General features: G+C 48.5%; 1 protein-coding gene across 2 annotated transcripts; it reads right to left on the reverse strand.

Moving 5' to 3' along the window:
* Nucleotides 1-2,004: 2,004 nt before the first annotated feature.
* On the reverse strand, nt 2,005-16,236 carry MLEC (malectin). Of its 2 annotated transcripts, XM_025889496.2 has the most exons (5): nt 15,811-16,223; nt 9,882-10,060; nt 9,140-9,316; nt 8,973-9,030; nt 2,005-7,792 (listed from the first exon to the last, which is right to left on the reverse strand). In XM_025889496.2, the coding sequence occupies exons 1-5, from the start codon at nt 16,046-16,048 to the stop codon at nt 7,563-7,565; spliced, it is 882 nt and encodes a 293-aa protein (XP_025745281.1). In that variant the 5' UTR covers nt 16,049-16,223; the 3' UTR covers nt 2,005-7,562. The 2 variants fall into 2 exon arrangements, with proteins under 2 accessions (XP_025745281.1, XP_073737103.1); XM_073881002.1 differs by lacking the exons at nt 8,973-9,030; nt 9,140-9,316 and having other exon boundaries at nt 15,811-16,236.

The following is a 16,236-nucleotide window of genomic DNA, read 5'->3' on the forward strand; positions in this document are numbered from 1 at the left end:
AAAAAAATTAAAAAAAAAAAAAAAAGAAGAGCCCGTGGTGGCATTGAGAGCATGAGCGTGCGGTTCGATAGTCCCAGTCCTCACTCTGCCACTGACCAGCTGTGGGACTTTGCATGGGTCATCTATCCCCTGAGCCTTCCTTTCCTCCTTTATAAGTCAAGCTAGGCACACGTCTCCCCTAGGGCTACAGTGAAGAAGAGATGAAAACGAGCAACGAAAAGCAAAAAGCACAATGCTGGTGCCAGGGAGTGTGTCTCATGAATGGTCACTATGCCAACCTATTTCGGTAGCCTTTCTGCAGGACCCCTCTGCCGAGGGCAGGCACGCTGGACAGAGAGAAGACATGGAGCTGGACGGGAGAGTGTGTTGACTGGAAAGAGCCAAGGGGAAACGAGCTGGAAACCAGGCTTGAGGAAGTGACACACGGACTCCAGGGGCAGCAGCAAGGAAACCTAGGAGAGCGAGTCTGAGCACAAGGCCAAGCCGAAAAGCAAGTGGGGTTATGTTTTACTAACATATACGTGGGTAGCAACAAACAAAACTACGACTCTTGGGCCAGAGTCCTACAATGGACATCTCAGGTTGCTAGAGAGCAGAGGCAATCCTGCTCCAGAACCTCCCTGCTCCACCTCCTCTCTGCCTTGACCCCTCATGACTGCTAATAGCAACAAGCTTTCCAGTAAATGTGGGGAAAACTCATCTCTCTTCCCCTATAAGGGGTGGGGGGGTGGGGGTACTAAGTATGGAGAAAGGTCCAGCACACCGGCTCCAGCCAACCGGGAGCCTGATTTCCTTAGCGAGATTAAGATCTGGACCCAAGGAGTGGTTTAACCCAACCCCCAGCACTTGGCCCAAGATCTTCTGTCAGACAGTTTTCCTCCCTGCAACTCCCTAGAGCAAGGCTTCTTCAGGTCTCTTCCCCCATTTGGCAGCTCATGGAAAGCTACTTGAAATAGTAACAGCTAGGTCTGAATTAGTAAAGAATTCCAGTTATGGGTGGGCTCGAGCTAAGAAAGAGGCTCTGTGGGCCTCCTGGTTTATTAGGGCCCTGAGAACAGACTCCATCAACACTGGCCTCATTCTTGGAGCTGAGCACTGAATTCTGCCCTTCAAGGGGTAACTGAGGGAGGTAGGCCAAACTCTCCCTCCCTCTCCTCATACCAGCAGCCTCCATTCCTGCTGGGGAAATTTAGCAGGTAGGTTCTGGAGTCTGAAGCCAGTCACATAGCATCGTGGGGAAAGGAAAGGTAATGAGAGTAATAACAGCGTAATGATCAAGAGCCAGAGTGCGGGTATAAAATACCAGCTCTGTCTTTTGCTGGCTGTATGGCCTTGAGCAAGTCACTTCACCTATGAAAGGCTAATACCAACTGGTTTGTTGAAGATTAAATAGGAGTAACATCTGTAAAAGTGCTTGGCATTGTGCCTCATCCATTTCGAGGGCTTCATAAGAGGTATCTAACATTATCCTTACAGCCTTAGAGAGAACATGGGCTTTGCAGGCAGACAGACTGAGTTCGAAGCCTGCCTTGACCGTCTGCTGACTAGCCTGGGGTAAATTACTTAAGTTTTTTGAGTTTCATGTTCCTCAGCTGTAAAACAAGGGAGATAAATTACAGGAAGAACATCCTCTGGTCTTTCTGCCCCTTCCCAATGTACACTCAACACTGACAACACACTAGAAAAAGAGAAAGCAGTTAGGGTATGTGGGTGCTCAGTTGGTTAAGCATCTGACTCTTGATTTTGGCTCAGGTTATGATCTCACGGTTGTGAGACTGAACCCTGTGTTGAGCCCACGTCAAGCCTGCTCAAGATTCTCTCCCTCTCCCTCTGCCTCTGCCCACTCCCCATGCCAATCCCACAGTGCGTGCTCTCGCTCTCAAAAAAAAGGGGGGGGTGGAGAAAATTGTCCCAGGGCTTTGTCTGTCCACAGGCTGTCACGGAAGCTGAGTGAAAGATGTGCACTGGGAGGGAGACAGTCATGGCCTGGCGTTCCAGTGAAAGTGGAAACAAAACAACTGTTTATTTTTCCTTGAATGCACTACTGGCTGAAATGGCCAGGCAGAGTTTTACAGAACTTCATTCCATTAAACAAACATCCCGGCTAAAATGGACAAAAGCCCTAGTCTTGTCACAGGAGAGCCCTTCGCGGCCAAGTGAGCCCCCGGGGTCTCCCTTTTCCCACCCCATCACTTCACCTCTTTGCAATCAAATTCAAACTCAATCTCAACAGAGTGTCACTGCAAATTGTTTATTAAAACACAAAGCAATGGACAGTGAAAAACATCCTGATTTTTTTACTTTTTGGTGGGAGTAGGGCGGGGCATGTAAAGGGTAGGGACAGATGGAGACAGCCCAGAAGGAAAGACAGCTCTATCCACCCCTACTGCTTTCCCGGGCCAGCCAGGTTCAAAGCCCCTCACTGTGCTGCTGTAAATGCATGTTGTGGCTACAGACAAAGAGTTGGTTTGACTTCCGCAGGGAGAGGATGGGAATCTAGGAGCTACCAGGGCTACTACGAACTTGACACTATTCTCCAGTACTTGGTACAGAATAGAGCAGCCAGGCCCAATCTGGAGGGGCGGGGTGGGTTTCCTGACAAGCCAGGTTAGGCCGATAATGGTTGAAGAGGCTGCTCTGAGCTCAGAATGGGCAGCTGGTCCTAGCGTGTGAGAACATGGTGGAAGGAAAATCCAAGGAGGGGACTAATCCAGGGTCAAATTTTTTTTCATTCCCTGGATCATGACACACCAGGGAAGAGAAGAGTCAAGAACGCCTCATTCCTGGTTTGCCGTGAAGATCTCCCTGCCAATTCTCCCCTCCCACCTGGCAACTCAGCTCTCCTTTCCCGACAGTTGTCCTTTGAAAGGACGGAAAGCACACTTCAGTTTGTTGTTGTTTTCCCTCATAGTGAAATAAAGCACTGAAGCTCAAAATAGAGGTGAGAATGAAGTTCTGCTTCTCCTGGTGCTATGTGCCCCCATCTCACAAGCCTGCATGGATGTGAGAGGTGCCAGGGCCCTCCCTGCCAACTCTAACAGGACTACTGTTTCCCTGGCTGCCAGCACAATCCTGGCTCCTTGTTTTTATACTCCTGGGGGGACGGGGGAGGTGGGAGGGGACCGTCCCAAGAGATCCATCCTGCTCTTTTCCTGCCAACCCAGCCAGTCCCCACATCACCTGCTCTTATCAGAATGATCTGGCAACCGAAGGCAGGCTAGCCAAAAGGCAGCTGGGGAAGGACAAACTAGATTGGCAGCAAGCCACCCTTGTACAAAGAAACCCGCCCTAGCTGGGCAGCTGACCCACTGATGCCAATCTGGTCTCATAATAAAATGAGGAAACCTAGCCCTCTTGCCCCAGGAGAGGTCTAAACACACAAAGAGTCCGAGCTCGGACGGATAGGGAGAAATTACTCTGATCTCTCTGAAGCTTGAACATTAAGGTTTCTTTGCAATTTTCTTAGAGCTCTTTGAACCCTAATTAGATCTTTCCATAGAAGAGAAGCAAACTTCTTCTAAGATTTCTGAACACATCCCAGGTGTTTCTGATTCTGCTTCTGCACTATCACTTAGCCTTACCCCAGGCTCCTTCCCCAGGGCCGCAGCAGGAGGCGGCCCAAAGCATCTCCTCCTCCTTCCTTTTTGAACAGGAGCATCTGTTAGTCTCTCAGTTTGGAAAGCTTACCTGCTCTCCTAGGCCCTTTGGAGAGGCATGGAGGACAATACTACATGTTGCCACTTGATGCCATTAAGGCTCCTCGAGGCAAGAAGACACTTGAATTAGGTCAGAGCCGGCCAGCAAAGGGGAAGGGGAGAGAGGGATGGGGAAGCAGCCCCATGGCAGGGACTGTAAGACCCCTGCCCAGACCTGAATCTAGAGGGAATGCCCACCCTGGCTCAGAGCAGGAGAGGAAAAGGCACTGTGCTGACCGGGGGTGGGTCCTGCCCCAATATCCAGGGAGGGTAGAGAACTTGTGGACTCTTTCCCTGGGCTTCCCAAGGTGAGCCAATTTCTAGAGAAAGAAGTGTACCTGCTAGGAAAGGGAAAATACTGCTGCTGTTTTCTGAAGTTCAACTGAGATTCTAGAAGCCATGGCCAGGCGTTCTCAGGAGAAAGTAGAGACAGGATAAGAAGGAAGAGAAATTCCTTAAAACAGAAGCTTCTCCAAAAAGATAAAGAAGTCAAAACACAATTCTGAAACTGGATTAAACAGTTTCCAGGCACAGAAAGGGGGAGGTAAACCTAAACTTCACCTCAGCTCTTCAAAGTCTAATTGACCTCTAATGTGATCCCCCAATTTCAGGCCAGTATCTCTTAGGCAAACAGTGGGAAAAAGAGAAGAAGGTCACACTCTCAAACCAGCCGGTGGCCCTGTAGGCCCCATGGCCCCCCCGGGAGTCTGACCCCACTGACACGTGAAGAGAACCATCTTTCAAGTCACCAGAATTCAAGATATCCACTGAGCAGCTTCTCCTCCATAATGGAGACTTTGTGGGAAAATGGACCTGGTTTAGGGGACATGGGTCCCACAGATTATTTCCTGGCACAACATTTCAGTCAGCATGAGTAAAACCCACAACGGCCACCTGGCCCCTGACCCAAATCAGAGCTAGGCTGCAGATTCTCAGCCCATCCCCAGCAGACATCTTTGTGTGGTCTACCCAGAAACTGAACCAAAAAAGGAGTTTCATCTTGGCCATCTGTTCTTGGCTTTGGCCAGCTGGGGTCAGGGAAATCTAAAAACCTAGGGGAGCGTGGATCCAGTAGAAGTGCCCAGATAGCCCTTTCCCCAGGTCTCAGTGGCATCCCTCATCACCTCCCAACCCCAGATAGACTCCCGGCAGCATGGCTGCCTGGTCCTCGCACTAGCTCAAAATACAGGCAGGGGAACGAACAGTGCAAAAAGCAAATGATGAACAGAGTAATTTGTGACACACACAATACAAAAATAAAAATACAGAGTGCCCCAACCCACCCCTTTAACCTAAACTTCATGTACCTATATCATCTTGGAGGAGCCAAAAAAAACAAAAACAAAAACAAAAAACAAGCTTTCAAGTTCAGCATCCTGGGCCAGCTGTGACCGGCCCTGGGCAGCTCTGTTAGCTGGGTGGGCTTGGCTCCAGGGGACTCTTCCCGGGCCCCCACCATACTTCGTCCTGTTTCCTTACTTCTCCTTTAGTTTTTGTGAGCCACAGAAGGATGTTCCTTCCTTTTGGACACAAGCAGAGGAAAATGCCCATCCCTATCCCTGAGCTCAGGGGAAAGAAGTGGGCTTGGAAACAGGGGTGGGCTTGGAAGCAAAGCTGCTTGGCTTACAGTACCATTAGGAAATGGCCCCAGGAGCCAGGGTTTCCTTCTGAGACTCTGAGTCACTGAAGGGATGGGTTGAGGTGAGGAGGCGGGACCCCTCCTTCCTCAGAGACCCAGGCAAACTAACAAACAAGGCAAAATGGAGGCAGCACATCCTCCTTTCTTATCTCGTCTACTTCACTGGCAGTGGCCTACAGCTGTGGGAACTTCTGATGGAAGACGAACTGAAGCCACTGTCGGAAGCCCAATCAACAGTCAGGATGTCCACTGCCCCAGGCAGGGGGTCCCCAGGACCAAGGCCATAGGATGCCATCCTTTAAAGCAGGGAGCTTTGTGAAGCACTCCAGAAGTATTCCTCTTACTGCGGCCTCAGGCCACAGCCATCCAGATGCCTGACTCAATACCCTACTACTGAGGCCTAAGTCACAGCTAAAATAAAGGGCTCCAACTCTCAAAGGACTAAATGCTGGCCCAGAGTAACTCATCAAGAGTCAAAACCCAGGACATGAGCCCAAAGCCTACTTACTTTGTCACATAACAAACAGTTCAAATATATGGAGCTCTTTAAAACATTAAAAAAAAATAAAAGACAAAATTAAACACATTCTAAAATGATGAGCCTTGTCTGAGATTCTATGCTGCTCCAGCCCAAGCAGAAGCTAATCCTGTTGCCTTCCATCCACAGAAAAGCTACAAGGGTAGCTTGGCTGGGTCCTCCCTCATTGCTGCCCTAACTGGGAAAAGGATAACAGTGACCAGAAAGGAAGAGAACAGGGAAGCTTCATTTCCTGCAGAAGTTTTTCCAGGGAATTTAAGACAGACACTTAGATGCTAAGGTTGGCTTCAGAGCTGCCAGGACTATGGCTGACTGGAAATCTTTCAGCCCCATCACACCAAGAACTCAACTGTAACTTGGATAGGGAGATGAAAGGGCAGAGGGGCATACTATTAAGATCAGTGAGAGGCACCCCTGGGCCAGATACAAACAATCAGTCTAGTTCTGTGGGGCAGCCCTGGGCATAAACCAAAACCGGTTGACTTGTGCCACAGACGTAAGATGGGAAAAAATGAACATCAGATACTAGACACTCTAAACAGGGGTCAGTCACTTAGTAGGGCTCAAGTCTCTGAGGTGGCTCTTAAGTTATGCTAACATAAGCCTTTTCTAATCCAAAGACCAGAAGAGACTTTTAAGGTCAAGTGTTCTGTTGCTGCAGGCTGGAAAGCACCCCTGTCCCCTGGCAGCAAGACCCTACAGAGGGGCCAGTAAAAGAACTGCTAGGTCAGGTCCTCCTGGCTGCTGGCTCAGAGATCCAGGGAGGGAAGTACCAACAAGGTGAGGTGGTAGAGGATAAGACATTCAAGCAAAGGGAACCCCAAATCCCCATGTCTCCTTCCCTTCTTGGCAATAACTTAGCAGGATGACTAGGAGAGAAGAGATTTCAAATGAGCCAGATTAAGGGGGGAAAAATGAGAGGAAATCAAGTCCCCAACAGGCACTGAAATTAAAATGATTTGTTGTGGTAACAAGTCAGAGGCAACTTGAGGACCTGACATAAACTATTTGTCTTGGATACCAGACAGTCCTCTAACTGGCACATGTCAGGGAGACAAGCAATGACAAAGCGCAAACACTTAAGGTGGAACCATCATTAGGCTGAAACCAGAAAGGCTTCCAAGTAAGGAAGTATCTACTTTTCTTTCTTTTTCTGTTTAATCCCCCTCTGTTTTCATCTTTATCATACAAATTATACACCTTCACACATACACAAAGCACACACACTTTCAATCCCAGGGCATCTGAAAACTTATCTGGACGTCACTTCAGAACATACCCAACTCCCAGCACTGGTCTTCTCAGGTAGTAAGATGACATTTCCCTGCTGTTAATTTCTAACCTAAAAAAAGGAACTGTGTCTGCTCTGGGTTCAGAGTCCTTTCCACTAGGTGTGCAGACGAGGATCCTTGAACACGTAGGATCCGCTTTGCCCTAAGTACCCTGGAGAGGAAAGAGACGGCTGGGGCCAGCCACAAAGAGAGCATAAGGACTGAAGCAGGGCTGGGACCAGTGGTGGATGAGGGCTGCTCTCTACCCACTCTGCCTCTTTTTTTCTCCTTTAATTTTTGTGTGTGGTTTTTGTCTGTTTGTTTTTTTTGTTAATCACTGTGAAAAATACAGAAACCAAAACCAACATGTTTGGTTTCTTTCCCTCACCCCTCCACCCAGTTCAGGATGGTATTTGTTCTCACAACCGGCAGAGGCAGAAGAGGGTTGGAATGAAGACTCCGAAGGCCACCAGGATGGGAAACATGAGGCTGCTGTTGTCCGAGGCATAGGGGTTGGGCGTGCGGGGGCCTGACTGCACCCGATTCTTATTGGTCTGTCTTTTGAGATTAGACCCTTCATCGTATTCTTCTTCTTCTTCCTCCTCCTCTTTCTTCTCCAGTCCTGGATGAGGCTGCAGCTTTGGTACATCTGACACAAGAAAACAGACACCTGTTAAGTGAGATCCACAGCATTTAAGTGAGACCCTTAAGAGCCGTAAATGAGCTACAATAAAGAGATGCTATGACCTAAGCTGGGTCTACGGGAAAAAAGAGAAGTAGCAGAACTAGCTCCTGGCCTAGAGAAGAGCAGATTGCTGCAAACACTATTCTTTAGATTTAACTAAGACACAGTACAAGCCCTGCACCCAGGGAGGTTCGCTAGCTCCTCTTCCTGTCCTACTTCTCAGAACCGTGGGAGGACCAGACTGAACAGAGACAATGACCCAACACCCTAAACTTAACCTTTTCAAATCCCTCCTGCAGCCTCCGCAATCCCACATTCCCTTCTGATTCACGAAGCAACTGAGGAAAAGCTGAGCCACAGAGCCTTGGGTTGTCAGCACCCACTACCCCTCTGCTCTGCCTCCTCCTTAGCGAATCAAGCTGCAAATCTGTTTTTGTGGCAAGACATCTGCCTAGATGTCAGAATACCAGCATCTGGGGACACATCAAGACAACAGGATGGGCTCCCCGGTGCATTCAGGACGAGTTGGGAAAATGTACAGAGGTGGAATGGAGGTGAAAAGTCACTTAGACACAAGCTTTCTCTGCAAAAAATCAGCCTGGGAAGCTGGTGGGTAGGATGATCACAATGCTGAGAAAGTGATACACCCTAAGGCTGGATCCCAAGGCCAAGGAGACATTGGTAAGTAAACTCTTGTCCAGCACAGCCCAGCAATGCTGGAGCTCTAAGAGCATACCAACATGCAAACGGACTCCTCCTCCTTTTGCCTTTTCCCTTTTTGCCCCCAGTAATTAGATGTCAAAGAAAGAAAATAAGGCCAAGTTCTAGGCAATTCCAAAAGACTCCAAGGTTAGGGCACACCAGTAGGTACCATTATTAAGCCAAATTTACAGTGAAGTTAAAGGAATTTGTCCAAAACCAAAGAGCTGATTAAGTGACAGCAACAAAATTTGAACACAGACCTTACTCCAAAGCTTATGGCCAGCACCATGCTACACTTCATCCCCATCCGTCTGGCTCTGGATTCCCCACAATTTGGCTTTAAGCGTTCTCACGAGAGTGATCAGCTAAATTATCCCCCCAAGGGCTTCCTCAACCACATCCTTCAGCTCAAGGAAAAAAGGAGGTTAAAGACGCCACTTACCATCCACTGTCCCAGCCATGATGTAGAGTGCACAAACTTTGGGATTGTCATAGTACCCCTAGGAAATGGGAAACCATGGTCAGCACCACACAGCAGTGAACATTCCCCCTGCACCCATTCTTTTATTAAACATTTCCTCAGCGGGGAGGGCAGAGGGAGAGCATTACCTTAACAAACTCGATGTAGAGTTTCCCTGTGAAGGTGGACACCTCCCCTTGGACACTCAGCTTCCCCTTTCTGATGCTCATAGGGATGATTTCATCATGAGCTGTGCTGTGCCCAACACGATCAAAGATATCCAAGTCCTTCACCACGACATGGCCATTCAATCGCACATCAAATACCTTCCACGATTTAAAAAAACAAAAGAGAGAGAGAGAGGACAATGTCAAAACCATCAGCTTCATACCCCTTTAGCAGCTGGACTTCATGTACCTGCCCGGGTCTTCAAGTTCAGAAATAATTTTTAAAATGACAGGGCTGGATATAGTCAAGGGTACCGAGTTCTTTACATGAGCTAAATCAAAGCCATGTTCTTTCACCGTCAAGGTCTCATACTGGCCTTACGGAACAAAGAATACAAACAAAGAGCTCAACATGGACAGAAGGAAATTCGCAAGAAGAGACAGGAAAAGAGTAAGGCTAAAAACAAGAAGGTGCTGACAACCGAGGAGGACAACCAGGATCAGTTAGTTGCCAAGAACTAAGAGTCTGGCATTGCCTTCTGTCACCAACCCCCAAGGCAAGTGCAGCCTTGTGAGCAATGGGACATTGCTTCTCTAGGGGCAGAAGGAATCCAGCTTTTCCTCAAAGCTCACCTGTTCCTCCCTTCTGGGGAGGCTCTTACATTCTCTGGCCCATAGCAGGGGACTATCCAAGAGTGGCAATGTCCCACTGACCAGGCCTCACCTTCTGCTGGGACTGTGCGAAGTAGACCTCAGCAAATTTCAACACCAGCACATAATCCCCCTCCTCCTTAATGGGCACTTCGTAGCCGAAAGTCTCCTCATTGTACCGCTCTGTTTGATATAGGATCTGGTCCTCTGGGTTGGAACGCAGGATCGGCAGTTTCATACCATAGTCAGAGGCTGTGGACAAAAAACAAAGAGAAACCACATCAGAGGCAAGACACACACAAAAAGCAGAGACCCCAGGACTGCCAGCCATTTCCAGGGCAATGCTAGTAACCTTCCCAGGGGAAGAGGCCACTCCCTCTCCGCCTGGCTGTAAAGAGACCAGACACAAAGGCAAGAATTAGAGAGCCATTACCAAGGAAGAATAAAGCGAGAGAAACCAAACACTAATCACCCCGACAGCTCCCTAACCCTCAGAGTAGAACTTTTTAAAAGGCTGTTAAAATGACTTTCCTCAACTGCACAGAGAGTGACAGGAAGAAAACAGGCGATAGCTACAGTTCCTGGCTCCCTGAGAAGGGGAGCTTCAGAGAAAGCTCATAAAACGAGGGGGGGGGTGGCCAAGAACTCTGCAAGATGATTAAGCTCAGAGAATGTGTGGGGTTTGGTTTTTTTGTTTGTTTTTCATTCAGAAAAGCTCAAGAGTCTAAAACAAACAGGCTATGTTAGGAAAGTCATTTCTACATTGTCTTTACCGCAAATAAGATACCCGCTTAGTTGCTTTTTATAATTTTCATTCACAAAGTTCCAAGGCTGGTAAAGAGAAATATGCTCATAAGAAGGGTGTGATGCTAATTTCCTTTACATGCAAGCACCTTAATTCTCACAAACTCACAAAACTCAACCTCACCTACTCTCTCTTGCACATTCCCCCAGTTAAACCGAAAGAAGAAAAAAGTTCCTACTGTGTCCCCAGCACCTAACAAGGTGGCTGGCACATAAACAGGCACTTAATATGTTTTGCTGAATTAACAAACAGCAACAAAGGAGGTGCCTGCAGAGCAGTGAAGGCATGCTATTCTCTCCACAGGGCTAGAGCCATCCTAGCAAGAAAAAATCTGCCAAGGTCCTACTGGCACCTCTGCCCTAAGATGCCCAAGTCCTTGGGGAGCCACCTTTCCCATTTCATAGACTGACAAGGAATAAGGCAGGGTAAAAGTAAAAAGACACCTGGGTGGCTCAGCTGGTCGAGCATGTGGCTCTTGATCTCAGAGTTATGAGTATTCAAGCCCCACTTTGAGCATAGAGCTTACATTAAAAAAAAAAAAAAAAAAAAAAAAAAAGGTAAAAAGTTGGGTATCAGAAGAGCGGAAAACCTCTATTGCCCCCAACCCTCTTCCCCAGTCTTGGTAGAAGACAAGACTATGTATGTTTTTCTCCCGCCCCATAACAAACTAGACTGGGGTCCTTCCTCAAACATAAGACACCAACCACACTCCAGCCCCAGAGATGAACAGCTATGTTCCTCCTTCGAAAGTAGCTTCTCTGATTCCTTTATCATGTAAACACAATGAGGCTTTCCAGTGTTCCATAAATCTACTTTCCAAACTACAGACTTAGCAATGATTTTGGTACAGGCCCAGTCGCTCCCCCAGCCCGGAATTAAGATTTCAAGACCACCTTCCAATCTCACACAGTGACTCTGAAGATATTTGGCACCTAGGTCCTTTGCAAGATGTCCAAGAGCAGTCATCCCTGGAGCCTTACCTTCTGAATCAACAAAACTCCAAGGGGATCTTTTATCTCCAAGGGAGGTAAAAGAGTAACTAAAAGAGCCAGGGGCTAAGGTCAAGCCCTCAAAAAAATAAACATAACTGTTGACAGTTCCTGTAAGGGAACAGTTAGCCATGACATCAGGTGGACCTGATGAGACAATGCAACGGGAAACTCATTGCACTTCTGTCTTCAGACTTTTTTCTTATTTCTTCTCAAGAAATCAAAGAAGGGTGCTAAGTAGCACTACAAAGGATGTACTGCCAACACGCCTCAGCTCTTTCCCAGGCTCAAACCATTACACCAGGGCACAAACCCATAAAGATTAAAAGACTGCTATTTCTCTTCCACTTGAGTTCTAAGAATTTCCTTCTTCCATGAGAACCATGATCCTTACAAATTTGGAACATTAACTAGATTTGCTTTTTAGATACACAGAAAATTTTGTGCATGTGTGGGGAATCTTTTCTTTTCTTGCCGAGTGGAAAAAGTGAGAAACTGACAGTAATGTAATCTGTAACAGCCTTAGTCTCACAACTAAGAAAACTCAGCCATGTGAATAAAAACTACTTAACAACCTTGGAATTACCTTTAAATATTTTCCCTTTAAAGCCCAAGTGGCTTTCCCAGGAGATGTGCCACATGTAAAGATGCATCTGCCCAAGTCCCAAGAGACGCAGCAGGAAAAAGGATTTTTTTCTTTCCCCCTTAGACTTTATGTATTCACAGCTAAACAGATTTCTCTAAAATACAGTGATGTGTACACAATCAGCACACTGCTGAAGTTGGCACAATATAGTTCAGACAGTTAACCAGAAAGGAAGGGGGCCAAAGGGCCTACATTATGTCTGCTGCTAAGATTCTTAGTTCAGGACAATGGAGGAGCCAGGCTGCTCGAAAAATTCAGCCCCGGTTTTACAGTAAGACAGGCCTGGATCTGAATCCTGGCTCTGCCACCTATGATGGGATTTGGAACAAATTATTTTCTCCAGGTGTTTTCTCACCTGTAAAATGGGGGCTACCACCCACTTAAATTCTCTACCTATGAAATTCTGCTATTTGGTGGGCCTGCAGATGAAGCCTGCCTCTTAGGTGACAGTACAGGGAGAGAATCCGAAACAAATCCCAAGGCCTTCAGCAAATCGGAGGGAGCAGGGACTCTCATCCTCTTTTTAGTTCTTATCTCCCCAAAGCCAAATCCCTCCCCAGCCAAAAGGAAGACTGCCCAGAAAAGGGTCTCCCTTAGGCTTGCAGAATTAGTAATCTGATAGGCTCAGGCTCTAAGCCACCTTTTTACCCCTCTGGAATCATGATGTGCCCTAGTTTTAACTTCATGTAAAAGGTCACTGAGCACAGAAAAAGAGACACTTTAACCCATTCTGGACAGAAGAGTTTTCAGACTCAGGGCCACTGATTTCTAAAGCATCACAGGTTATACTAAAAAAGGAAAACAAGGCCCAGAGAGGTAAAGTGTGTTCTTCAAGGTCATACAAATGCTCAGCAGGTATCTTTCTATTAAGAGGAAATTGCCTCTCCCAAAACCAAGCCAAGTTTTATGCTCTCAGGTCTTTTCCTCCTCAGTCAGGAGGAACCCACAATGAGCAAGTTCAAAAGAACCCAGAATGTTCAGCATGCCAAAACCCCAAGTTGAGCACTGCCGAAGCACAGTGGTACTACCATCTGGTGAAGCACACAAGTTGAAAGAGCCTTTCCCAAGCTGTAAGTATCTCCGATGAGCACTAGCTATCCTCAAGGCAGAAATGAAATTCAACAAATATTATGGAGTGCCTTTGAAAGCAAAAGCCACTAGGTGCCCTAGGCCACTCAGTTACAAGAATGCTGAACTACAAAGACACTACAGAGAAACACCAAGTTCAAAAGCAGGCCAAACCCTTATCTGGATTAACTTGGCAACAAATACCTGAATTCAGTCAACATAAAATGAACTTTCTTCAGCATGACAGAAACAATTATCAGAGGCATGTGGCAAAAGAATAAGACATACAGCTCCTACCGCAATTAGTGTAAATAGCTGCCTGAGGCAAGGGTCTCCAAGTACCTGGCACATCCTACCTAAACGGTGCCAGAGAAGGGAAGGTAGAGTGAACAGCTACACTTCCCTCAGTGGTGCCGACTCCTTAGCACAGAAAGAAACTACAGAGTTGCCTCCCGAGAGTGGAAGCTGAACCAGAGAGTGGAAGCTGAACCACGTCTCAGGCCCAGATCTAACGCCACCAAAAATTACTCTCAGGAACCCAGTGTGCAATGCTGCAACAGGCTGGTCCAAGCTGCAGCTGACAACCAGCCTCCACTCTTCATCTACCCCTTCCTATTGCTATAATTCATGGTCCACGTTTGTCATACTCTGACAGAGTGGAGCAGGGAGCCTCTGTTTATAGAGTGCCCCAAATGCCGGGCTCCAGTACACATGGGCTTGGGTAGGTCTCATGTATTTTACCTGCTACAATAAACTCCAAAGAAACTGCAACCATGAACCAATAACCGAAGGACACAGAGACTGGATGAACGCTGACAAGCACCAGCACCTCCCCCGCTCCACCCCCAAAATCACCTACACCAGCAAATTAAAACCAGGATTTCCAAGTAAGAGGAGAAGCTGGGAACTAAACCTTCATGGTCTTAGCTTTTTCCTCTGCACAATAACCCTAATAGGATAATGTAACCTATGTGAAGCCTGGTATCCGTTAAGTGAGAGAAACCATCTGTACACTGTCCTCACCACTGCTATCTCAAGAGGCAAAGTCCACAAACGGTCTCTAGTTTCCTCAAGGGCTCCTTCCTCCCTGCCCACACCCATGAGGAAAGAGGAAGGGTCCAGGATGGAGATAGCAATGACCTCCTGCTTATATTAAGTCTGGCTTTGGCTGCTGTTAGAGCTGCTAAAGATTGGAGCCCTGACTCAGCTGAACCCAGGCTACTGAGACCTACACGCCAGGGCTAACTAAATTCCAAGACAAACATAGAACTTCAGAAAACAGCCCTGTGTCCCAACACCCTCACATGTATGGAAGCAATAAACTCGCTAATATAACAAACTCCAGGACACTGCAATTATCTTGGAAGAACTAAGTTAAACCCTTTCCTAAAGGCAAGAGCCAAATCTGGGCATTGTGGAAAGAATGAGAGAAAGTCTGTCTCTTGGTTTTCTGGAGATGGCATACTGCCAATTTGGCAGCCTCTGAACCCAGCATGCAACATAAATCTCCTTCCAACACATGAAGTATGGAACTTCCCTCCTAAACCTGTTGTCCAATCCCACTTACAGAAGAAACAGGAGTCTAGAGCAGATCTTCCCAAAGTCTGGTCTGGGGATGACCAACATCAGAAGCCCCTGGTGCAGAAACGTGGGTTTAGTCTACTAGGTCTGGGATTTGCATGTTTAACCAGCTCCCCTGGCTATTCTTACCCTAGCTATGAGAACTGCGCAGCGCTCTAAAAACCGCTGCGGCTCGTCAGTTAAGTCAAAATCATTTTTCCCATACGTTGGGATCATACCTCTCAAGGCCACTTAGGGTAGGCTCTACACTCTGGAACACAACCCTCAGATCTTACACTGGCTGACCCAGCTGACACTCTTATCAGCCTCACGTGCAGAATGGCTTCAATATAACCACCCTCTGGGGTGGCCTCAACTTCCACCTTTAGGCGCACATATTCCTAGCTCTAAAAGGGGGGCGGGAGGAGGCTACCATCAAACTTTCCTGGCCCATCCTCTTCGAAGATTCCTTCCTATGCTGGCTAAGAATCAAGCCCCGTTCCCGCAGAAGGGGTAAGAAAAGGGGCTCGGTTCTGGGATGGCAGGAATCTACCAGGAACTGTCTTGTTAGGAGAGCAAAACCCCCCCAGGCCTGGGACTCTGATAACCTACAACCCGTGAGGCCTCGAGGTGGCAAGAGGCCGCCCTCGTCTTTACTTTCCCAGATCGGGTGGAAGTGAGGGGTTAAGAAAATGCAGGATGTGAGGTCCAAATATAACTTCTCGCCAACTCTGCCTCAATTGTTCTTCCTAGCTTCGAGCCAGCGCCAGGCTTTGAGCTCGGACCGGGTCCCTGAGGAAACTGCAAAGAGAGAGACTTGGCTCCAGAGACGTGGCTCCAGGGTCGAGGAGGGGGCTCAGGGCCCGCAGCCCTCCGCCGGCTGCTCCCAGCACGGCAGGCCCCGGATCCCACGGCTCGGCTGAGGGGCTCTCACCTCGGCCCACCCGGCCTTCCAAAGGGTCCTTGCGGAAGTGGATCCCGTGCACGTCCACATGCGCCTCGCCGCCCGCGTTGACGGCCCAAATGACGCTCTCGGGTAGCCCGGCCCCCGCGGAGCCGACCACGCCGAGCCCCGGCCCCCGGAGCGCCGGCGGCAGCAGCAGCAGCAGCAGCAGCAGCAGCAGTCGCAGGAGCGCCACGGCGGCTCCCTCAACCGCCCGGGCCCCCAGCATGGCGGCCACCACAGCGGGGGCAGCCTCCGCCGACCCTCGTCCTCAGCCGGCCGCGAGGCCGCCCCGGACTCAGAAAAACAGCACCACGGGCCGCTCTGCCTCGGCCGCCGGGGACATGTCGCTCTCAGGCCTCCTTCTCAGCCACGGGTGCCGCCTCCCACCTCAGGAACAACCTACCCCGCCGCCCA

This window comes from Callorhinus ursinus, unplaced genomic scaffold (genome assembly GCF_003265705.2).
Source record: "Callorhinus ursinus isolate GAN/ISIS: 27379988/994484 unplaced genomic scaffold, GSC_fseal_2.0 scaffold41, whole genome shotgun sequence".
NCBI lineage: Eukaryota > Metazoa > Chordata > Mammalia > Carnivora > Otariidae > Callorhinus > Callorhinus ursinus.